The sequence below is a fragment of the Panthera onca genome, chromosome D2, assembly GCF_046562875.1.
Source record: "Panthera onca isolate mPanOnc1 chromosome D2, mPanOnc1 haplotype 2, whole genome shotgun sequence".
NCBI classification, from domain to species: Eukaryota; Metazoa; Chordata; class Mammalia; order Carnivora; family Felidae; genus Panthera; species Panthera onca.
This window is the reverse complement of record NC_138349.1, coordinates 85320426-85345318: the sequence shown is the minus strand read 5'-3', so window position 1 is coordinate 85345318 and position 24893 is coordinate 85320426. Positions and strand designations below refer to the sequence as shown.

At 39.2% G+C, this 24893-nt stretch overlaps 1 protein-coding gene across 6 annotated transcripts in view; it reads left to right on the top strand.

The window, feature by feature from the left end:
- PCDH15 (protocadherin related 15) overlaps positions 1–24893 on the top strand; it is a 1703323-nt gene that overhangs the window by 1360764 nt on the left and 317666 nt on the right. For all 6 annotated transcript variants that reach the window (XM_078434112.2, XM_078434113.2, XM_078434110.2 and 3 more), the window contains 2 exons: positions 7852–7986; positions 9802–9951. In XM_078434112.2, coding sequence (XP_078290238.2) covers positions 7852–7986; positions 9802–9951 — 285 coding nt within the window. The remainder of the gene's footprint in view (positions 1–7851; positions 7987–9801; positions 9952–24893) is intronic.

Genomic DNA, 24893 nt, shown 5'->3' with positions numbered 1-24893 from the left:
CTTGATAAAGCATGACTATAGTCTGACAATCATGACAGCTGATAAATGCTACAGACATTCTTCCAGAAAAGTGCATATGCAAACACCATTTCCCATCCCGATGTAGGGGGTTAGGGATCCCCTGAATGTCTTCATCTAGTGAGTCCTCACTAGAAAATTCAGAGTTACCTTAATAAGTTTTATATAGGCTAAGCTACTATATTTTGTAGGCCTGGTGATGTCCCATAGATTTTGGAATGGATTTTATTTCATTTTTAAATTGGAATGCGTAATCATATGTTAAGCAGAGACTAGTCATTTTGGAAAATTATAATAGTGTAAGTCATACCTTCATGAACACATCAATTAGCAAAATCTGAATCCTGAAAGAAAATGCAGCTGAGAGTTTTTCCATAATTGCAAAATGTATGTGTTTGTATTTACTTGATGTATTTATATTATTGAATAGTTGCATGCTAAACTTGCTTGGGTACATTCTTACTTTCCTGGATTGCCATTCACTTTAAAATTATAAATGTGAAAATGCATTCTAAGAGACTTTGTAAAGGATGATGAGACTTACAGGGTATTGGTGAGATGGAGGTGGGGGAGCTCCTAGGTGTAAAATGTCTGGGAAACACTACTTGACATTCTACTCATAGAGTTGACCATCCCACTTAGCCTATTAAATGCTCTGTGCATTTCCAGGGCTGGGGGAGGAGTTTGGGGCAGGAGGCTGTCGTTCTTAAGAGTTTGTTCTTTGGAGTTACCCCCCAGCCCCGGCTTGTGTGACCCTTGGTCCTACTCTGTGATAGTTGAATGACTCTGTGGGCCTCGTTTTCATGAGTCGCCCCTTTTCATTCAATCACCTGTGATGCAAACAGGTATGTGACAGGATGCCGTGGCCTGTCCTTCCCTTGGGGTTGGCAGGAAGGGCAGGGAGAGGACAGTTCCCTTAAATGCTGCCATGCACTTAGAGAAAGGCACCGTTAATATGTCTTGTAAAAACGTCAAGTAATTAAACAATGTGTATCTTGCCATTAGTTTTTTAGGCCCATCCTCTTTCCAAAATTAACTACAGTGAGTGCCATTGGGTACCTAGAAAGTGGGCAAGTATCTCTACTCTCCTAGTGATGAAGGTTTCTAAAATACTAAATATAGCTTCTATGTATCTGTAATGTAAACAAGCCCATAGAATGTCAACATAGTTTAATCCAGTTTCCTATACCATGTGAAATATTCTCTTAAAACCCACTCCTCAGGCACTGATATAACCCCTCATCATGCCCCTCAGTCTTGAAACCCAAGAGTCTTTGGTTTTTGTTTCCTCACTGCAGCTGAAAATCTTCATATTCTCCCTGTTTTGTCCTCTGGATATTTCATGACTGTCTTTATGTCTCATTGGAATTACCTTCTGATGTCCTTGCCCTCCTATTTTTTCTTACTCGGGTGTCTCTTACCCAGCCACTAAGAGTGATCTAGTTAAGAGGTCAGATCAGTCTACGTCACAGTTCTGCCTCACATGCTTTTGAGATCAGTTTTCCCGCAGAAGAGAATGGCTGGCTGTTATCTCATGCCTGAACATTCATACGGCCTCATTTCCTGAAACTTCCTCCTCACCTGTTACATTTAGCAATGGCTTGTAGTTTCCTGCGTAGCTTCTTGTCTCATTACCTTTTTTTGTGACATTTTCCATGCTTTGAAATCTTTTCTCTTTCATCACCCAAGCTGGTTTGGACAACTTCCACTCAGTGTTGAGAGTTCTGCGTGGGCATCCCTCACTCACATCATGTCCAGACTCCGCTTCCTCTCACCTGAGTGGGGTGTCTCTCTCATGCTATCCTTGCGACATTGTAGGCACCTTGCACCCTCTTTGAATATAAACTGAGAACAGGGCTTAGATCTCAGTCATTCTTGTATCTTCAGGATCTAACACAGTTCCCAGAACTTAGTAGTTTCTACTAATTGTTGAATGAACTTGTACATTCAGGCATGAGTAGAGGAATGAGGATATCTAACATATGATCAAAATTCTAGTGCTCTTGATTTAACTGTTTCACGATATGGCCCATTCCAGGGTTGGACAACCACTTCCTAGAAAACTCTTCATCCTATTGAGTTGAAACGAGCCTTCTCATAATTCATCTTGTATTCCATATAACTTCCATTTTCCAGCACTGAGAATAAATCCATGAGATAGTCTGTAATAGGTTTCAAGATGGATTGATGTCCTTTGGAATCACCTCTTTCCCCCAACCCCCCCAGGCCAAGGACTCTTTATTTTAAAAGCAAAATATGTTCACTACTAGATGATTTAAAGATTTGTATTAACAAAAAGAAACCTCAAGGCCCTTTCAAGGCAAGAATTTTACTGCCTGATAAATTCTCGCTGTTTTTGAGTGCCAGAATAATGCAATTACTCAGTGTATGGGCAAAGGATTTAAGAATAACGACAGAAACACATCACCGCCTTCAGGTGTTACCAAAAGAAATGGAGAAGAATGGTTAGGCATGGAAAGAGAAGTCATCACAGCAGGAGTTAGTTTCCTGAGTAGCTTCAAGAATAGGAGAACAGACTTGGATTGTCCAAAAATCAGCGTCTTCCTTCAGTTCAGTAGAAAGGAAGAGTTTTAAGAAATAGTAGCGGGGATCAGTGAGTGGAGTTATCAGCAGTGTAGATTTTGGGGTAGAAGGAATATTAACGGTCACAGTGAAACTAAAAAAAAAGAGTAAACAAAAATATTTGTGTCAGTGTTCCTTTTCTATTGATGTATAAATGTCCACATAAAGGTACATATGTCATATAGAGAGGTAATAGGAGTCACGTTCCGGGTTTTTTTTTCTTTTTTTTTTAAGTGCTCTTACATCATACTGTCAAAATAGCCCAGCAGGTAGATAGGGCAAGACACGCCCAAGGTATTTAAGACAATGTCTGAAACCACCATGTTTTCAGTAAGCAGAACTACTAAGAGATGATGATTGGATTCCGGTTATAAAAAGTAAGTAAATAATGGGGAATAGTAATCAACCGAGGGTACCCATTTGGCTCGTAGGAAGGCAGCAAGTCATTTAGAATTCCATGTGGGTTCACGTCCTGCATAAAGCGTTACTGTTTTCAGAGTAAAGGTGTCCTTAAAACTTAATGCAATATGGTCTTAAAGGTCCATGGTCCTGGTATGCTTTATACATATCATTATGCCGTCGTATGTATGTTATGTCAGAATATTAAGAAAAAAATACACCTTGAAAAAAGTTATTAGTTTAAATGAGCTAGAAAACGTTGTTGCTGTTGTTTATTTGTTTTTTAATAGAGTATACTTATAAGCCATATGTATGTCTGTGGTCATTTATGCTTACATGTTTCTATTTAATGTTTAATTTGCATATAGGTTCCTCCAGGGGGAGTTCCTGTAGGTACTAGGCATTCATTTTGTGTTTGCTCTTTTGTGAATTGCTGTGTTCATTTCCTAGTTCTCTTTCTTTTCCGTAAAACAAGTAGACACTTCCTTCAGTATCCGTTATAAAGACATCTACAACGACTTTATATATGTCTGTGTAGATGTTAATTTAATTTTATGTTCATATTATTGGTTATAGTAGAATGAATTGTATGGAATCCAAATTTCACGTGAACTTTAGCAAAGATTGTTCAATTTTTTAATGTTTTTCAGTTTATGACAAACATTAGTAATTCATCATCATATTTCTGAAAGACTCTAAGCTTGGGATTGAACTCTTTTGAACAAGGTTGTCTGAAGACAACTACTGTTGACCAGTTCACATTGGCAGATGAGATTAATTTCTGTCATTTCCCCTTATGCTTCATAATTTACCTAAGTATGCATATGTATATATGTGCACATATACATACATTTTTGTGTTGTATGTGTATATATATATATGAGGATGCATATAAACGTGTGTGTGTGTGTGTGTATGTGAGAGAGAGATACAGTATTCTGGTTCTCATTGGAAACCCCAAATTGGCTTCAAATCCAGTTGATTATTATATTTGAATGGATTTCTTCTATATGATAAGATTTTTTTATATGATAAGATTTTAAATTTTACATTCACATGTTGTTTACCTTTCATTTGTATATGTCCTTACTTTTGTCTTCAATTTTTCTGTGCTGTGAGTGAATATCAGAGTTTATTTTACCCTCCCAGAGAATAATACACAAACCAATGAAATGACACACTTATCGTGTATAGTTACTATATACTTCAGATAATATAATATTACCTTATGTCAGAGGGAAAAGGAAAATTTATTAATCAGCCTTCTGTGTACATACTGATTTTAAAAAAACTAATGTGTATTTTAAACAAATTTTTAAACACAAGGGCTGTATTAGAAGTACTGACCCTGTAAGAATAAGAAGTCAGATGGAGTGCCTGGGTGGCTCAGTGCGTTAAGCATCCGACCTCAGCTCAGGTCATGATCTCACATTTCATGGGTTCAAGCCCCGTGTCAGGCTCTGTGCTAACAGCTCGGAGCCTGGAGCCTGCTTTGGATTCTGTGTCCCCCCTCTCTCTCTGCCCCTCCCCCTCTCATGCTCTGTCTCTCTCAAAAATAAATGAACATTAAAAAAATAAATAAGAGCATTTTCTGTCCATTTTACACTCATCATATACCACACCAAAACTAGTATTAGCCTTAAAAATAAGTCCTAGGTATTAAGCTTTGAGTAGTAATTGGCTACATATTTCCAAATCTGCCTTCTTCAATTCTTGGCCTCAAAGAAATATCCAGGTATTCACCATTAGCATCTAAGTACCCTGTACATAGATTTTGAAAGTTACTATGGTAAGTATCCGTAAACTTCACAAGTTATAATTTAGCCAGAGATTAACTGAGCAGGAAAGATTGGCATGAGCTATAAGATGCCATTGACAATGATAGCTTTATGTGTTATATTATCTTTTTCACAAAAAAAACCAATCCACAGGTCTGGAAAGTCGTATTTTAGTCTCTAGCTGGTTGCAACGGGACTTGAAGTGAAGACCAGCAAATTATCAAAAAGTCTTTAATGTTTCTCATTATCAAACGTAAGAGTCTGTTTCTGAAGTCCTGGCGGGTGTGTCATCTTGAAACAGGAAGCATTTGACATTGAGGGTCTCGTGGCTTTCATAAACCGGGAGAACGAACGGCGTGGTCAGTGGCACGACCGGGTGGTGCGGTGTCGCGTGTGTGTACCGTGGCGCACGGCCCAGCGCTCACCGCAGTCCTGCACCATCACCACACCTGACATAACAAAGAAAATGCTCACAGCATGTGGTGAGTCTCTGAAGGAATTATACCCAACAAATTTACCAACAGAGACTCCAGGGGGAAGGAAGAAAGGAATTGGGAGAACATTAGTTATGAGGAAGGTAGAGAAGGACTGTGGGATCTGAACAAAGGGAAAGAAGCAAATATTTGCTCTATTAGGTCACAGGGCAGAGCTTGCTCAGCTCGGATTACTGGCCAAGTAGAGGTTTGAGTATAGGATGCTGCATTCCTCAACATCACTGTTGGGACACTCGGAGAACAGGAAAAAATACATGAATTTAACAGCCTAGTGATTTTACCCTGGTTGGTAATTGCTGTTAATTGAAACTGCCTTTTAACTTTCTCGGTCACTTAAAAATAACCATCAAATTTTATTGAAATTGACTTTAAAGTACACACACAGTAAGAAGGAACCTCAAAATATGGCTTAAAATATGTTGAATTTATATGCATTTTATCATCTATTTTTTAAAATAATTTAACTTTTTATTAACTAATATGTTTGATTAATCAACCCCCCCCCCCACCACCACCTGCTAGCCATGCTGAGCATATGGGGTCATGATGCTGACACGGAAACTGAGGTTCCTGTTTGAAAGTATCCATGTAAAGCCTCTGACTTTTCACGGCTCTGAACAATTTTGATTATTTTATAATAAAGAGACCAATGGAAATTATTGTCTATTGTATTCATTTTTTTATTTTTCTAGGATCAATAAATGTAGCATACTGGACTTTTATCAAAATCTTCCATAGAAGACTTTTAGGTCTTCTATGCACCTAGACGCTGCAATGATATAGCTAAGTGATATCTCAAATATCTAAGGAGATATCACAAATACAGAACTGTGTGCGGTTCAGATGAAACCATTCATTTCAAAGTTATTCAGAATATGTACATACAGAAGCTTTAACAAGATGTATAGATTTCAGCATCTGTGGGTTGCATCAGGACCACCTTTTAATATAGCAGTACAGATATCAACTTTCTCAATTTCACATAAAAATGTTTAAAATGTGAGTGCTAATTTTTTAAGTCAAATTTAACATGTCTTTAACAATTTTGAAGTCTATACTCTGCCCTCAGCCCCCGATTTCAGACGTAGAAAAGGAATCTATGATATTAAATTGCATTTCACACTACGCTATGCATACCATGTGTTGGGCTTTTTTTTTTTTTTTTTTTTTTTTTAATTTTTTTTTTTAATGTTTATTTATTTTTGAGACAGAGAGAGACAGAGCATGAACAGGGGAGGGTCAGAGAGAGAGGGAGACACAGAATCTGAAACAGCCTCCGGGCTCCGAGCTGTCAGCACAGAGCCCGACGCGGGGCTCGAACTCACGGAACGCGAGATCATGACCCGGGCTGAAGTCGGACGCTCAACCGACTGAGCCACCCAGGCGCCCCCTTTTTTTTTGAATATAGTTGACACACAGAGCTACATTAGTTTCAGGTGCACAACACAGGGATTTGACTTCTCTCTGCGTTATGTCATGCCCACCACACGAGTACCCGCCACCTGTCACCGCACGATGACACTGTTAAGGTACCACTGACTGTATTCCCTGTGTGGTGGCGTTCATCCCCACGACTTATTCCTTCCATAACTGGATGCCTGTATCTCCCAATCTCCCTTTTCCGTCACTGCATAATTTTTAAAGTTGCCCAAATCTATAAAAATGCCTCGCCTCCCTGTGTATCTCTGTTGCTGTTGTTGTCATAGCCTTATCAGAAGCCGTCCGTCCCAAATACCCTCTTTCCTTTGATGCACTTGCCCTCGGACTCCACTATGCAGACACCAATGCACACCTCCCCACTCCGTGTCCTTGTTCTTTCTTGAAAATGCAGAGATGGATGTCTTCTCATTCAGGGACGTCAACAGACTGTGAAGGGTTTCCACCGCTTAGTGAATGTTCTCTGTTTTGAACTTTTGCAATCACTTCTCTATGTACATATCATGTTTCTGGGCTCTTTTATCAGACACACGCACCCAACTCATACACCTTCAATCTGATTATCAGAAATTTTTAAATTAAAATGAACATTATGTTTCCCCTTGGAGAATCTTTACAGCATTAAAATAAGAAAGAACGAGCATGATATTTATAGGTAATGAATTATACATAACCAATCTTATTTCTATTTTACATTAAACATGAGAACAGAATAGTAATATGCATGTGGGTGCTTTGTTACCACAAAGCAAATAGTTGTACAATCCTACAGCTAAACTTTGGGGCTCCAGTTTTCTTCTCTTGCATTTACTTCTTATTCCTTGAGCTCAGTGAAGTTCTGGAGAATATTGATATCATAAACCAATAAGAACATATTCAATTGGATTGTTATCTATCTTATTTATTTCTTTTTTTGCATTAATTATACTTACAGTTATTCCACTGTGTTGTTTTCCACAAAGTGAGTCATTGTCTTTGCATAATTCAGCTCAGTGATGACTAAATGTCTAGTAAACCCTATCTTTTCTTTGGAAATTCTTTTGACACTCATGGATGGTTTTGTAACAGATTTGTCAAATTAATTTACAGTTCATGAACTAATAGCTGCATTGTTTATTCAACTTTTGTTTGTTTTCTCAAAGACGAAAGACCCAGAGCTTCACCTTTTTCTCAACGATTACACCTCAGTCTTCACCGTCACACAGACCGGTATCACTCGCTACCTCACCCTACTTCAACCAGTGGACCGGGAAGAGCAGCAAACTTACACTTTTTCGGTAAAAAGATTTATTATTTATGTGTGTTCACGTACGTGTAACGGAAAGTGATGTCTGTTTAAAACTGGAGAGGTCCGTGGGGCGCCTGGGTGGCTCAGTCAGTTAAGTGTCCGACTTCAGCTCAGGTCACGATCTCGCGGTCCGTGAGTTCGAGCCCCGCATCGGGCTCTGTGCTGATGGCTCAGAGCCTGGAGACTGTTTCAGGTTCTGTGTCTCCCTCCCTCTCTGCCCCTCCCCCGTTCATGCTCTGTCCCTCTCTGTCTCAAAAATAAATAAATGTTAAAACTGAAGAGGTCTGTGACTTAAGAGGGAAAAAATGCAGTATTTTCAAGTAACTGAGAATTGAGACTATCAGTAATAAAATTCTTTACATGTGTTTCTCTTTTTTCTGTTTATAAGTTTGTACAGCTATGTTATCATTATTTACCAAAAAAAAAGGAAAATAATTTTCAAGACGAAAACAGGAAAATGAGACTTTCATTCTTCACCATGCACTTATAATTGACTTAAATTGAGATAGTATAAACTAGAATCCACAGTAAAGAATTATTTCCTAACCCTTACTTTATTTTAATTTATTTTATGGTTTTTGTTATTACATTTTATATTTTGACATAGGGTTAGGCCAGTGGTTCTCCACTGGGATGATCCCTGCACCCCCAAGCCCTGTCCCACCCCCACCCCCCCCCACCCTCACCCCCCCGCCGAGCCCTGGGAACATTTGGCAATGTCTGCAAGACAGTTTTGGTCATCACTACTGGATCTACTGGCATCAGGTAGGTAGACCCCAAGGATGCCGATATGCATCTTGTAACACACAGGACAGCCTTCCCTCTCTCCAACAGGGAATTATCTGATGGAGGGAGCCTAGTTCAGGTTAGTTAAGAAAAAAAAAATGGTGAGGGGAGATTATTAAAGCTGTATATATATAATAGAATATACACATTATATTCTGTATTCTATGTTCTATATATTCTATGTATTCTGTATTCTGTTACACAAACACATACATGATTTGTGGGGGTGAGAGGTGGATATAGATAAAAAGAAAATCGTATTATCCAAATTTATGAGCCATATTTTATTCAGATATAAGAGGAAAATGAGCCAATGGAAAGGACTTAGGACCTACAGAAGACTCCTTTCTGGAGACCCTTCTTTACACAGCAAAGCCATAGCTTCCAGAAACCCTCAGTGACATTGCGGACTTAGGCACGGAGTGGATTTCAGAAGTCATTCAGAACAAAAATGGTGGCGTGGCAGTGCGGACTTTGTTTGTCAGACCTTCCTAAAATGTTAACGATGTAATTAACATAGCACTATTAAGTAACATCAATAAGTCCTTTAAAATTGCCATTTTGTAAATTACCGGAAAAAGACATCGCATCCCTAGGGCGCCTACTTTCTTGAGTTATCAATATAAGCATGTTGGCTCTAAAAGCATCTATGGAATTATATATAAAATATGTAAAATGGAAGAATATTTTCCTATTAATTTTTAAAAATTAAATAGTAGTTAACGCCTAAGAACCAATGTTACTGGCCCACTCCAAGCTTCTCGATAACACTTTACATATCTGCTTATTTACATGTGCTTGGAATTGAATACATTAAAAATAAAACAGAATCGTTTGTAATTGCTTCTTAGTGCATTAAAGCACGTTGCTTATGTGCATTATTATGTTTGTTATTTCTATTTTGGCACCCTTTTAAAACTGAAATTATATATGAGAAATGCCTTAAATCATAGGACTGAATTCAGTACTGCTTATGTTTGCATGACTTATCTGTTACATGTGTTTTTCATCCCCAAAGATAACAGCATTTGATGGTGTGCAAGAAAGCGAGCCAGTTATTGTCAATATCCGGGTGATGGATGCAAACGATAACACTCCAACCTTCCCTGAAATATCCTATGATGTCTATGTTTATACAGACATGAGCCCCGGGGACAGCGTCATACAGGTAACTACCCATATGGTACAAGGCACTATGCAAAATGGTTGTTTCCATGGGCATTGTATAATGTGATGCTTCAGAAATTGCTTAAGAAATGAAAACGAGGGGCGCCTGGGTGGCCTAGCTGGTTAGCATCTGACTCTTGATCTCGGCTCAGGTCATGATCTCACAGTTTGTGAGTTCAAGCCATACATCAGGCTTTGTGCTGACAGTGCAGAGCCTGCTTGGGATTCTGTCTCTCCTTCTGTCTGACCCTTGCCTGCTTGTGCTCTTTCTCTCTCTTTCTCAAAATAAATAAACTTAAAAAAAAAAAAAAAGGAAATGAAAATGAACTTCAGGCTCATTATATGGCATAATCTAGCTTAAAAAGCTTGAGACTTATGTTTACTTGTCACATAAAAATGTATTTATATTGATTTTAAAGGAGAATTAACTAGTTATTAGATGTAAACACAGCTATTTGATCAGTTTATACTTGATTTTTAAGAGTTTAATATACTGAATACACTTAATATAGTAGTATTTTTAATATGTTGATGTTTTCAAGTATTAGATGTATAGTTGAAAATTTCAAATTGTTTGGAACTTTTGTAAGTATGGGTTAATTTTCCCGTGGCGATAAAGGCAGAGGACTACGTTAATAAGTTGGTGCATGACATTGTCAGACAGTGGTTACCTGGACATAACGTGGAATCATCACAACAGAGAAAATTTGGATTTCATAGTAAATGCTATCTTTGAAAATACAGAAATCGGCAAAATCTTTCTCCTTGACTTGTCTTATTTTTATTATTAACTGCATACTTACTGCATTTAAATTAATTATAAGTTATCTCAAACTATGTTTTGTTTTTTTTTTTTTTTTTGTATTCTGTGCATAAGTCATAAAGAAGTAATCATATTCTTCCTCGAGGGTTTTTAGGATAGTTGAGTCTAGTACTTTCCAAATTGGCTGTACTGCGGAATTATCTAGGGAGATGTTTAGAAACACAGACAACCAAGATGTCACTTTACCTTTCTGGGATCTGAGGTTCTATGAGCAATACTTAGGTTATTGATATTAAAATAATAAACCCGAGGGGTTCAGTGTCCAGACACATAAAGACCACTGATGTAGATTGTCCTCAATATCTGAGAGTCAGATTCAATAATTTTAAGTTACTTTCAGGCCAGGAAGGCCATGATTCTTTATACGTTTTAGAACATTTGAATGACTCCAAATTGTTACTAAATGACATATTGTATGTTATATAAGTATGTCATAATGATATGTAATAACGTATATATAATGCATACTAAATATGCACCAGTATAGTATATAATTAATGCACATAACTCAATTTACTTGTCTACATGTCTTAGAATATAGCATATATAAATAGTTCAGAATAGTAGAGCATCAGCCTAAAGACCCTGACGGCAAACCTAAGCCTTCACGTACGCCTCCCGATTCTGCCAGCTCCACGTTTGCCTTCTTTTCCTTTGCACGTGCTTTGCTCCTGAACCACCAGCTGCACCTAACCGAAAGCATGTGGCTTCCTCTTTCTCACTTGCTCCAGTTAGCTGCTTCCCTTCCATGTACAGCTTGATGAGCCTTCTTGTCCTTCACATTATTTCCCTTCTGAGGACGCATGCCTTGGCAGTGTTCATCCTTCCTTGATGGTCCCTGCTCTTGCATCCCACCTGGACACAGTGCTGTGCAGCCACGCTTCTGTGATCCACTGCTGTGACACAAAACACTCATCACACCTCGTCCCACATCATCACTCCTCATCGGTGTGAGACATTAGGGAAGAAATGGTTCACGTTCTTCTCAGTGCTTCTGCACACTGTTTTCTGTCAACCAAGAGTACTCTTCTTAACCCAGATTTTGCAAGGCTGGCTCACTTTCTTCGTACAGAACTCTGCCCAAAATGTCACCTCCTCAGAGAAAACTTCCCTCGAGGCTTAGTGCTGACCCCCTTCCAGCTCACACACTCTCTGTGACTCCCCTTCTCAAATGATCCTATTTTCTTCTCTCTTGCCCTCACCCCACGCTGAAGACCCCAAGAGGTCAGTGTCTTTTTTTTATCGCCGTGCTGCCTCAACACGCAAGACCTATCACCCATGCGGTACCTAGTCATCCAAAGGACGAATTGTTACCAAATTCACATGGCGCTGTTATTAACATAGTCTAGAAATAATTCCGTGCTGTCTCTCTTTTATTCTTCGGATTAAGATAGACTTTCTTGGGTGATAAAAGGGATGACATTATAGCATGGACAGTGGAAATTGACATGTCCGCACTTCCATGCGTGGATACCCCCTGCTGTATATGGCAGTGGAGAAAAGGCCACAGTACATTTTATTCCTATCTTGCTTATGGCATGTGTCATGGTGACGAAATCCACCCTTTCAACCGTTTGTCTTGAGGGCAGAACTCTCAAGACAATTAAAAATTAGTTTATAGCATCCACATCAATAGTGCCTCACATATCACAGGTGCTCAATAGAGTTGATGCTTAATATGTTTATTCCAGGATGACAGAAGGGAGACATGTGGACAAGCAGAATGAATGGGAAGGTATAAACATATTGGCCTCTGTTTCTAGTTGATTGGTGGACCCCAAGAACTACATTTGTCTTTACCAAGGCACTTATATGGGCAGCAACATTACAGTGTATACAGATAAAGGAATGACACTCGTTGTCATGTTCTTATTTAATTAGACCTGATTCTTATCTCTATAATAACATAATTGGAAGTAAAAGTAAGTTTATACATAAAAAATAAAAAAATTTAAAAAAAGCCAGCAGGGAGCTGGAAAGTATAACTAAGAAAATGATAGCAATTATGTGGTGGAACTATATCTCAAAAAATGTCTGCCTTGGGGGATCAAAAGCTGATTTCTGGCATTTGCTGGCTGAAACAGTTAATTTCCCTTATGTATCTCTTTATAAAATAGATCTTTCTTTGCCTTTAAAGATTCATATTTTATATAACTTCCTGAACCATGCAGATTATGAAGATAGAGTGTCATTTGTGTTTATATGGCTCTATCTTTAAAAGTTACTTAAGCACCAAGAGATAAAGACTTATAATTAGTATTTTAAATGTTATTCCTGGCATGTGGTAAAAGAGTGGCATGGCTATAAAACATCCTTCAAGGGCCTGGAAATAGAAGGAAATCGATTTCCTATTGAGAGAAAAATGTGTAAACAAAGCAAAATGATTTAGAACTGGGACCTGTCCCTGCCTCATAAGAATGACAAAATAAATGCTGTGCTGCACCCACCCAGCCCTTGCCAGCCCTGTCTTTCCGCACTGACCCAGCACGATATCACCTCATTTACTTTTAGTTACTATTCTGGTGTCAGAAAGAGTAAGAACATTAGAAGCAAAGATGACAGTGAATAGAGACTGTCCAGCAGAGAGCTCCTTGGATAACAGATTTTAAGTACATTTTATTTATTTTTATTTTTTTTGTTAACTTGTTTTATTTATTTATTTATTCAATTTACATCCAAATTAGTTAGCATATAGCGCAACAATCATTTCAGGAGTAGATTCCTTAGTGCCCCTTACCCATTTAGCTCATCCCCCCCCCACAACCCCTCCCATAACCCTCAGTTTGTTGTCCATATTTATGAGTCTCTTCTGTTTTGTCCCCCTCCCTGTTTTTATATTATTTTTGTTTCCCTTCCCTTATGTTCATCTGTTTTGTCTCTTAAGGTCCTCATATGAGTGAAGTCATATGATTTTTGTCTTTCTCTGACTGATTAATTTCACTTGGCATAATACCCGCTGTGGAAAATAGTATGAAGGTTCCTCAAAAAACTAAAACTGGAACTACCCTACGACCCAGCAATTGCACTACTAGGATACTACTGGGTATCCACGGGATACTATCGGGTGTGCTGTTTCGCAGGGACACATGCACCCCCATGTTTATAGCAGCGCTATATCAATAGCCTAAGTATGGAAAGAGCCCAAATGTCCATTGATGGATGAATGGATAAAGAAGATGGGGTATATATACACAATGGAGTATTAGTCGGCAATCAAAAAGAATAAAATCTTGCCATCTGCAACTACGTGGATGGAACTGGAGGGTATTATGCTAAGTATATTTTAACCAGGACGTTCCGAATCTATTATTTTCAATGTGGCCCCGAGACTGCCTTGGCCTGAGGAAGTACATTCTCGATTATTCCAGCACCTTCTTGGTGGAAACATCCTTGACTGCGAGAAGCAGATAGGTTAGGCATAAAGGTGTGAGTAATCAGGTCCTTATAAATTGGTCCTCTGACTTTATATCTCTGATACCTGAGTATTGAAACAGGAACAGCGTGATTCTCATGTGTATGGGTCCTGAGCACCCCGCCCCTGCCCCTCCAGGGCAGTGCTGTCACAAAACACCATCTGTACCTTCCATACCTGGAAATGAGGTGCAATCAGAGTACTAGCATATCTCGTGTTGAGGGGGGAAGTTGGGGGCATGAGTGAGAATGATTTTTGGCCTGAAAGAGCTTTTTGTAGGCCATCAGTGAAACTCTGCAGGTTTGACACCAACGAATATCATGCTGTGTTGTCTTAGGTCTCATTTCACACATTGCTGGTTTTCTCGAAAAACCAACTGCTGTGTATTGAAGATACAGATCTTGGTATGTAATTTTAATATTTTGAAGATGTAGATTTTCATATCAGTAGTTAAGTCTAGTCCATACTCTATGGATGCTGTTCTTAAAATTGTACAACTTTCATTGGTGTTCTTGATCCTTAATGAATATAGAGATATTCCTGAGCAGCCTTTAAAAATATCAGTCAGGGGGCACCTGGGTGGCTCAGTCGGTTGAGTGACCGACTTCGGCTCAGGTCATGATCTTGCAGTCTGTGAGTTCGAGCCCCGCATTGGGCTCTGTGCTGACGGCTCAGAGCCTGGAGCCTGCCTCAGATTCTGTGTCTCCCTCTCCCTGCCCCTTCCCCGCTCATCCTCTGTCTCTCTCTGTCTCAAAAATGAATAAAGTTAAAAAAAAATTTTTAAAAATATCAGGCAGTTAAGGGTCTGACTTCGGCTCAGGTCATGATCTTATGGTTTATGAGGTCAAGCCCCACATTTGCTGACAACTCAGAGCCTGGAACCTGCTCTGGGTTCTGTGCCTCCCTCTTTCTCTGCTCCTCCCCCACCCCTCTCTCAAGAAATAAACATTATTTTTTTTTTAATATTGATGCCTAGACTTCACCCTGAGGTATTTTTGTATATGTGATGTGCCAATCACAGTAGAGCCACTGTGAGAGATTTGATTTAACAAAACAAAGCAGCTCTAATATGCAGCCAGTTTTGAGAAAACCCATCTTGAGCCCCCCCAGTGTTTCACACGTGTGAAAATTGGAATCCCTAATGTATCAAGACGGAGTCTTACGTGGTGCTGAGTCCTTGGATCCTTACCCCCGTCTTTCCATTTTTCTCATTCTTCAGTTCCCATTTTCTTCTGTCCTGCTTCTTACTCATCCCCCCCCCCCTTTTCCTCACCTTCACCCGTGCTCTACTAATAATTCCATTTCTCTCCATTTCCCTCCACTACAGCCATGTCCCCTCTGTACTGACGCCATCCTGTTGGTCTGTCACTGTTCCTGAGTCTCCCCATGTGCTGGTCTCCATGCCCTTCCCAGGTCCAGCCTCACACTGCCTTCCCACCCTGACCCATCCAGGCACTTGGATCGATTGATGCATTTGCAGAATTGATTAACTTATTTCTTTATAATTATTCATTGTTATTATTTTCTTTCACTGACGTGGTACCATGAGAAGTATACAAAATGCCAGCCATGTGAGTCCATCTTTAATTGTCAAATACAAGAGCACTTCTCCTTCCTCCATCGGGGCAAAGCTCTCATCTGTACCGTTTCATAGAAAACCTCCCTGGTGACTGAGGTACTTTGTCGCTGGCTCCCTGTTCACTTCTCATTCTTTAAATATTAACATTCTCCAGAAATCAATGTGCAGTTTTCTGTGTCCTGTATTCCCATGTTGTTAGTCATTAGCGCTACGCGTACTCACACCTCCCAAAGTTAAATGCCCCGTGGCCACCTGAACATCAAGCTGGTGTTCAAGTATCTGTTGCATGTGGTAATGCAGGCTTTTGACAGGCACTTCAGACTGGACACACTCCGAGGTAAATGAGCTAATCCATCATCTTTCATCTAATACAGAAACACAGACTCACACACGCATCCTGTCTTCTTAGGCAGCTGCTACATTGGGACGGGCCCCGTGAGCCTAAGATCATACAGGCCTTAGCAACAACCTCAGATTTCTGTCTTGTATCCCCTCCTTCACCTACACGGATCCAGATGTCCAGGTTCTGGAATTGCTCTTTCAAAATGGATCTGCCATGACTTCCCTTTCTGTGTCTATGCCCTGTGGTGAATTAGGCTACTACAGGGGACTCTGACCCCCCTCCCACAGGTGGTTGTTCCAAAACACGAGGCAGGACAGGTCCTCATCCGAGGAAGGGCCCAATCTCTACACATGTCGTCTAGCACATCTCTGTCACACCTCAAATATGTTCGTCTTCTCCTGGCACATCCCTCCATGAAATTGACTTTGACATCATATAGAGGGTTTTATTTTGTTCGTTTTGTTTAACTTCAGCATGAAATATCCCTTCCCATTCTATGGTTACCGACATCTCTGAAATTTCAAGGTTTGAACGAAATTATATCTTGCACAGTTCAAATGTTACTTTTTAGAGGTTTTTTTTTTTTTTTCCTTTTTAATTTTGTTAATGTTTATTCATTTTTGAGAGACAGCGAGACAGAGCACAAGCTGGGTAGGGGCAGAGAGAGAGGGAGACACAGAAACTGAAGCAGACCCCAGGCTCCGAGCTGTCAGCACAGAGCCCAATGTGGGTCTCGAACCCACAAACTGCGAGATCGTGACCTGAGCCTAAATTGGATGCTTAACCGACGGAGCCACCCAGGTGTCCCTCAAATGTTATTTTTTAAATAAAGCCTTCGTTTCTCTAGCAAGTCGGAATGAATTGTTCCTTTCAGCATACTCCCACACAACCATCTGGCAACTGTTATCTGGCTCACATTTTACCGCACCTTGCAGTAAGCTTAGCGCCTACATGCCTGTCCCCCTGCTGAACTGTAAATTCCTTTAGGACAGGAGCTCTTCTTGATGTCTAACCACCACTGGTCAGCACATCAGTTCCTCACGGTAGGGCTTCGCCAGATAGCCATGGAATGTATTCCCCCAAAGCTTTCTCAGTCCGTTTAGAAAAAGCCTCATTCTACAAATACATTTTGTTTCGCTTCAGAATTCCCTCTGCCATTCAGAGTGTTATCCCCCAGGGCCCTCTCTCTAAGTCCACAGTTTCAGCCAGGTTACGCCTTTATTGCGCTTCATATAGAAAACACTCCAGTGGGGTGCGTGGGTGGCTCAGTTGGTTGGGTGTCTGACGGCAAGCGGTTCATGAGTTCAAGCCCTCGAGATCCCTGCCGACAGTGCCTAACCGGCTTCGGATTCTCTATAAAACCCCCCTCCCTGCCCCTCTCCTGCTTGCTCTCTCTCTCTCTCAGAAATAAATAAACATTGAAAAATATATATTTTAGGAAGCACTCGGCACTGAAGATGTTGCTGATACATTTAACTTAGGCTGTGTCACAGGTCACTGCATATTAGAGCTTGAAACTACTTTGAAAATATTTCTTGTTCATATCCTCATTCAATAAAGAATTTGAGTTGATACACTGATACATGATTGGTCCAAATTCACAATGTTTATCAGTGACAGAGTTGATACTGAATCCAATTTAAAGACGAGATTCTGGAGCCCAACTAGCTGTGTCCCCACTTCGGATCCTTATGTGTCTCCATACAAAGAGCTTAGTCATCTCTGCTTTCATTTTCTAACCTGAAAAAGGTGATAATTATAGTATCAGCTTCACAAAGGTGTTCTGAGCTTTAATTAGTTATATAAACTGCTACATGTGAACTTGAAAATATGTCTCGTATAAATGTTATCTAGTTATTATTATTATTGAATTATTCTCATGGAATATATAAAACATTTATGATTATTAATAACCTTTACTGCCTTATCTGTATATATCCTTCTCTGTTATGGGTACTAGTTAGTACTATGTGGAGGAACATACACACTACACATAAAATTATATATTAAAATGATTTTTCATAATTTCCAACAGTATAAAGAAAATTAGGATAAACCCATGTCATATATCAATGCCTTTTGACAATTTACTTTATGTCAAATAATGACATTGTTCTCTGTGGTGAATGTGTGTGTTGTGTGTGTGTGTGTTTGGGTTTGTGATATCATGACTAACGTCTGAGGGGTATATTTATTCAAAATCTTGGTGGAATTTAGTATTTCAGCAAATACCTGATAGATTTGATGAGGAAACCTTACAAAAAGGTAAGCATATTTTTACATTTGTAAAAAAAATTTCATTTTTGGTATTTGAAACAATTTAAATTTTTTAAATTTACCTTTAACATTTATTTTTGAGAGACAGAGACAGAACACAAGCAGGAGAAGGGCAGAAAGAGAGGGAGACACAGAATCCAAAGCAGGCTCCAGGCTCTGAGCTGTCAGCACAGAGTCTGACGCGAGACTCGAACTCACGGACCGTGAGATCATGACCTGAGCCGAAGTCGGACCCTTAACCGACTGAGCCACCCAGGTGTCCCTGAAACAATTTAATTTTAATGAAGACCATACAATTTCTTACCCAAGCCCACTTGCATTAGAATGAGAATATATGCCTAAAATCACAACTCTTAATTTATATGGGTTAGTTGCCCATGTTGAATTCGAAACCTCATTACGCGATCTGTATTTTGTTCATGTGGATGAGATTTCGCACCTGTGAAAAAGCAACGCCTTCCCTTTAGTTGCTCAGGTTTGAAAGCGGAGTCATTCCTGCCACATTATTTACTCCCTCCTCTCTGTCGGTTACCAAGTCCTACTGGTTCCTCCTTATGTACGAGCCAAATGCACCTGCTCAAGTCTTTTCCCACAGCCTCCATCCTCCTGAGAGCTGCCTTCATCATTCATGCTGACCAGGCGGGCCCTTCTTTGGGCTTCATTCTATCTCCTGTCTCCCCTTCTCCATTTGGCAGCCACAGGACTCTTGCAAACCTGGAAGCATATCAATCATTGCCATGCTGATGCCTCTGGGGATTTCCCACAACTCTAGGAATAGAGGTCAGTCACTGTCTCACATGACCAGTCTGCTGATTACTCTCCAGTTTGATTCTTACCAACTACTTTTCTCTTGTTCTTTGAATGCTTCTACTTCTATGCGTATGCCGGTCATCATTAAGATCTCAGTTTAAGTGTCTCTTCCTCAAAGAAGCCTTCTAGGACTCCCTTCCTAAATTATGCTCCCTCTGTTATCCCAGAGCATCCTGATTCTTCCTTCATAGCATATTTCAGAATTTCTTATTATAATGTTAATTATCTGTTTCTCACATTAATAGTTAATAAGCTCAAATGCAGCGTAGACTTGGTTAGTTTCTCTCTCTGTCTTGTTTCACTAGAATTTGTATTCGACATCTGGCACAACACCTGGTACATAGTAAACCTTTTATGCATTTTTATTTAATGAACAAATGGATAAAGGGATTAATGGATGCAGGTAAAATAAGTGTCCTTTAATTTATTGTATGGCTGTTGGGAAATTATCTATATTTCAGGTTAAAGTGATTTAAAAACTAATCAACTGAACTTCAGATGTATTTGCATTCTTGAATAGCATCCTAGAATGTAGTACTTTCTAGCTTGATTAGTCAGAAGAATTTTTCCAATGAAAGCTCTTGAGAGGCTAAACAATCTGACAGAAAACATGTCATGAGAAAGTAATCACATATGCTTTTAGAGAAGCAAAGGGGAATAATTAACACACTTACTGGAAAATCATTCATTGTGTTGAGTATCGTAAGGAGAAAAGGAACCACTAAGATTTAATTTTATGACCTTCAGTCATAGGGAAAAAGGGAATATAATATTTTTTGTTTTATCATGATGATAAATATGGCTCGGATAATCCAGTTGAACATTATGAAATGTTTTAACATGTAAATGGCTCTTAAGACCCCAAGAGTTATGTTGTGTAGAGTAAGCTTTCCCATTTGATAAACTTGGGGGAAATATTAATGAAATCAATACAGTGATCACCAACATCTGCATTTTTAACTTGTATATGTAAAAATTAATTCTTGCATTTGGCTTTTATATTATTTTTCAATCATCATCCCCTTTCCCTGATATATATAGAAACCCAGATTTTCAAAGAAAATCTATTTGTAAAGGCAATTAAGTTAATTTACTTTTATATTTATCTAGCATGTTTTGGATTGTCACAGTGAAAGCTGTCCGTGGTGAATTTCAATAAGTAATGCTTAAATGCTTACATCTTTATAAAGCTTTTTGTTTAATTGTATGTGATTGCTTTTAATATCATCTACATTGTACATTTTAAATTCTGACAATATTATTTCTCATCATTACAGTTCTACATATTTCTGGTTTACTAGGTAATTGATCTGAAACTTAGAAACTAGAAGAAACAAAAATGTTTAATATATATATATTTTTTCTTTATACCAAAGTATGTTAGCTTTTTTTTCCAGCTATTGTTTCAAACAAAGAATAAAGGTATCTTCTCCCCTCAACTCCCTCTTGCAGTAAATTATGCTACAATGTCAAAGCATAATCATTTGAGTATAAGAAAAATACTTGCATATTGAGACATTTCAAAGATAGGGAATCTTAGGAAAAAGCCAATATTTCAAATAGAGCAGAGGAGATTTCTTGGAAGCATAGTAAACTTCCTCATTCAGTTTGGCAAATAAAACAAGCAAAAATACCATTGAACAAGCCCTAATATACATGCATGTTACAAACACATGTTAAATATGTATTTTCTTAGACAAATTATAATTTAATTTATATAGATTTTTATGTGCCTGGTGCTAAGCTAGATGCTCTGGAAAAGGATGAAGAAAGTGCTAACCCCTGAGGAGTTCCATATATATTGTAAGAGGTCATCTCCATTCACAGTGGAGTCACCAGAAAATATCTCAAACCAGGGCGCCAGGGAGCTCAGTCGGCGAAGCGTCTGACTTCGGCTCAGATCATGATCTCGTGGTTCATGAGTTCAAGCCCCGCATCGGGCTCTGTGCTGAGAGCTCAGAACCTAGAGCCTGCTTCAGATTCTGTGTCTCCCTCTCTCTCTCTCCCTCCCCCGCTCATGCTCTGTCTCCCTCTCTCAAAAATAAACATAAAAAAAATTTTTAAGAAAATATCTCAAACCATTATTGAATTTCTTTTAAGTTTATTTATTTATCTTGTGAGAGAGACAGAGAAAGAGAGGGAGGGAATCCCAAGCAGACTTTGCACTGTCAGCACAGAGCCCAATATGGGGCTCAAACCCATGAACCATGAGATCATGACCTGAGCCGAAATCAAGAGACAGACACTGAACCAAGTCAGCCACCCAGGCCCCACAAACCACTATTGAATTTTCTATATTACATGGAAAAGAATAAGAATATTATGAGTGTCCTTTAGAACATGAGTGGGGAGGATGGTCTGTTAGGGCCTGAGCAGCTGGGAGGGCTTCATTGCTTGAACCTATGAGGACAGTCAGTGCACACAGGCAGGGAAGGGGGTGTGAGGTTATTGGAGATGGATGCGTACAACCAAAGGTAAGGGAGATACCACTCCGAATGCCGGTGGAGAGGAGAGGAACTGAATGGTAAAAGTTTTGCCTTTCTTTCACTAAGCCAAGTATGCACTGCTTTATTCCCCAAGCCCCTGTCTTTATAGGCATTTCTGCCTATAGGCAATTCAGCAATTGTAGACAGTGGAAGATTTATTAAAGAAGTATTTTAGACAGGGTCCTTCAATTGATGAGTTAAGGCATGGGCTATGGCAATTTATGGAAGCCAACTTTGAGGAAATCTGTATTCGAGGTAATGAGGTAGGAACTGAGCATGAGAGAACATACAAGCTTGAAAGCATCGAAGGTCTACAGTTCACAGTCTCAGAGTTTGAGTAATGAGATTCAGTGAGCCTCTACACAAGGATTATGAAGTTGCCACAGAAAGGGAGCGAGCCCTCCAAATTCTCAGGCAATATAAAGAAACACTTTTAAAAGTCTTACTGTGGCAGCTTTATTCTTGGGCTTTTTATCGGGGATAGGAACACCAAGAGAGTAACCATCTCCAGTAACAACCCTTTTAATGGTCCCTAAAATATTAATGATCATGGTGGTGTTAATGATGTTCATACCTCCTCCTGAATTATACACCGGAAAGATACCTTTGCTAAACACCCACTCAACTGACCTGACTGCCATCTTAGATTAGTCTGGGACATGCCCAACAGAAGAGGGCTGACTAGTAGCCCCATATGCTTTTTAGCTTCAAAGTTCACATTAAGGCTGCAGAGAGCATAATCTGGAGATGCCTAGATTACATTGCCCAGTTTGCTTGACCAGAGGCAATGGTCTTAGGTTCAGACTGACTGCCAACCTTGAGATCCAATAGGCCTCTTCTAGCTCCAAGTTTATTTAGCTTCAGGTTAGGATACAGGGCAGTTAACAATGTAATTTGTATGACAATAGCCTAGTGGAAGTCTTGTGTCTGAATGCAGTTTCCAATGTCTTCTAAATCATCCACACTCAGGATATTTTACCCCCTTGATACATATACGTGAGGCATTCTCCTAAAATTTTTGTTATAGCAACTTCTATAATACCTAGTAAATAAAAGCAGACTTCCTAGAACACTGGTAAGCATGAGAATATCTTTTATCCAGTAAAGAGTTAGAATTCCCTCTGCAAAATACATTTCCGACTATATCTTTCCCTAAGTAGATTATCTAATATTTCTTCAACATTTTAAAGATTAGTTATTTCCTTCATCCTTTTTTACTTACACCTTTTCGTAAGTGTTAACGGTGATATTCAAGTCTGTATGAAATTTTTTCAAACATAAATTAACATAAATTAAATTCTTTCTCCAACAAATCTCTCTCCACGGTTATTACCTAGCTGGTGAGTTTTAGGTTGCCTTCCCAAATAATCTTTCTATCCAGGAGATCAATATCCACTCAAGTTTCATTTTGATCTGACTGCATAAGTGAACCAGAAATCCTTTATTATATCATAGAGCTGAGGCCAAGAGGTTAAATGTTTAACACAGCACACTTCAATTAATATTGCTATGTTTTCTCCACTTTCCAAAAAAATCAGGTTTTTCTCACATATCATGCATTTTTCAATACCAGAGTAGGCAGTAGAGACTATCTCTCAGGAAACTCTGAGTTTCATCTCGTCTGGCATCATAACCATACACCATCCCCCAGGTACAAGTTTTCACAGACATAAGCTTCTGGGCATGATCTTAGCGTACCAGGCATTTGTCTCTCGTGAGACAATACCGTGTTGACCCCGAATCTGTCCAAACCACACAGAAGGTACCCTGGAGAGCTACATTTCCAAGTGATCCCAGGTGGGTCTTATACGTTGGCTTCATACAAAAGCCAAATGCAGTGGCCTCCTCTAGCATCAGCCACAACTCAATATCACCTCTGAGAGGAGCCTTTGACAGGGTTATATTCTTGCTCTGAAGTGTTCTCTCAGAGAAAAGTATAAAGATATGCTTCCTTTAAATCTTTGTTTATTCTCATTCCATATTCCGCATTTTTACCTGGTTTACCTTTTATTACTTTTCTTAACACAGGCTCAGCATTCCAGAGTGGGATTTGCTGATTGTGTTCTACCTTTGTTCCCTAAGGCTGATGTTTCCTTGCCTTCCAGAACTTTCCCTTCTGTCCATTCTCAGGAAGAAGGGGTAGGTTTGCAAAAGTGTCATGGAATAACATGGAGCTGAAGACAATTACCTGAGAGTAGAGGAGGTCATAGTGGTTTCAAAGATAGAAACACCTGTTTATGAAATACAACCAAGACCTAAACTTTGAAATGTGCATTGGAAGGAAGAAAGAAAGGAGAAAAGTGAATCAAATCACAAGACAAGGAATGAATAATTAGAATGGTTCTGGTTGGCCTGAATGATATCCTGTCAATGCATTAGAAAGGCAAAATGGGTAAGGACGGGTAAAGAGTCTATATTCCTTCGTAATTTTGGAGAGCATCCTTGAGCATAATTTACATGTCCTAATACACATTCATCATCAGGGTGATTTTCTAGTAAATTTAGACACTTATGTAACAGTGACCACAATCCAGGTCCAAACATCGTCATCACCCAGAATGGCTCCTTGTGCCTGCTTGCAGTTAATTCTCCCCTCAGCCCTGACTCTGGCACCCTAGTTCTGCTTTTTATCTCTAAAAAAAATGTGCCTTATCTAAAAATCTCAAAAATATGGAATTGTACAACATGCGGTAATCTTTTTGGGGGGAGGAGAGGTGGTGTCTTTCATTTAGCATGACTCAATAGTATATTTAGTAGTAGCACTGTGACTTTATTTAGCCATCTATGCAGTAGCGTGACTCAGTACTGTAGTTCTCTTTCTTGGAATTTCTCAATAGTATTCCATTGTATAAAAACACCAGGTTTTATTAATCTGTTCAGCAACTGATGAACATTTGAACTGTTCCAGTTTTGGAGAATATGAATAACGTAGCTATGAATTCTCTGTAGGGCTTCCTATGGACACACACTTTTTTATTTCTACTGGGTGTATACGTAGATACCTGGACTAGACTTGCTCAGTCATGTAAGAGATACGCACTTACCTTTTCAAGAAACTGCCAAACTCCTTTCCAAAGCGACTGTACCATTTTACATGTCCACATCATCACTGACACTTGGTATCGTCAGTCTTTATTAAGCCCACCATAGCAGGTACCTTGCCATATCTCATTGTGGTTTTAATTTTCATTTCCTGAAGGAGTCTTGATTTTG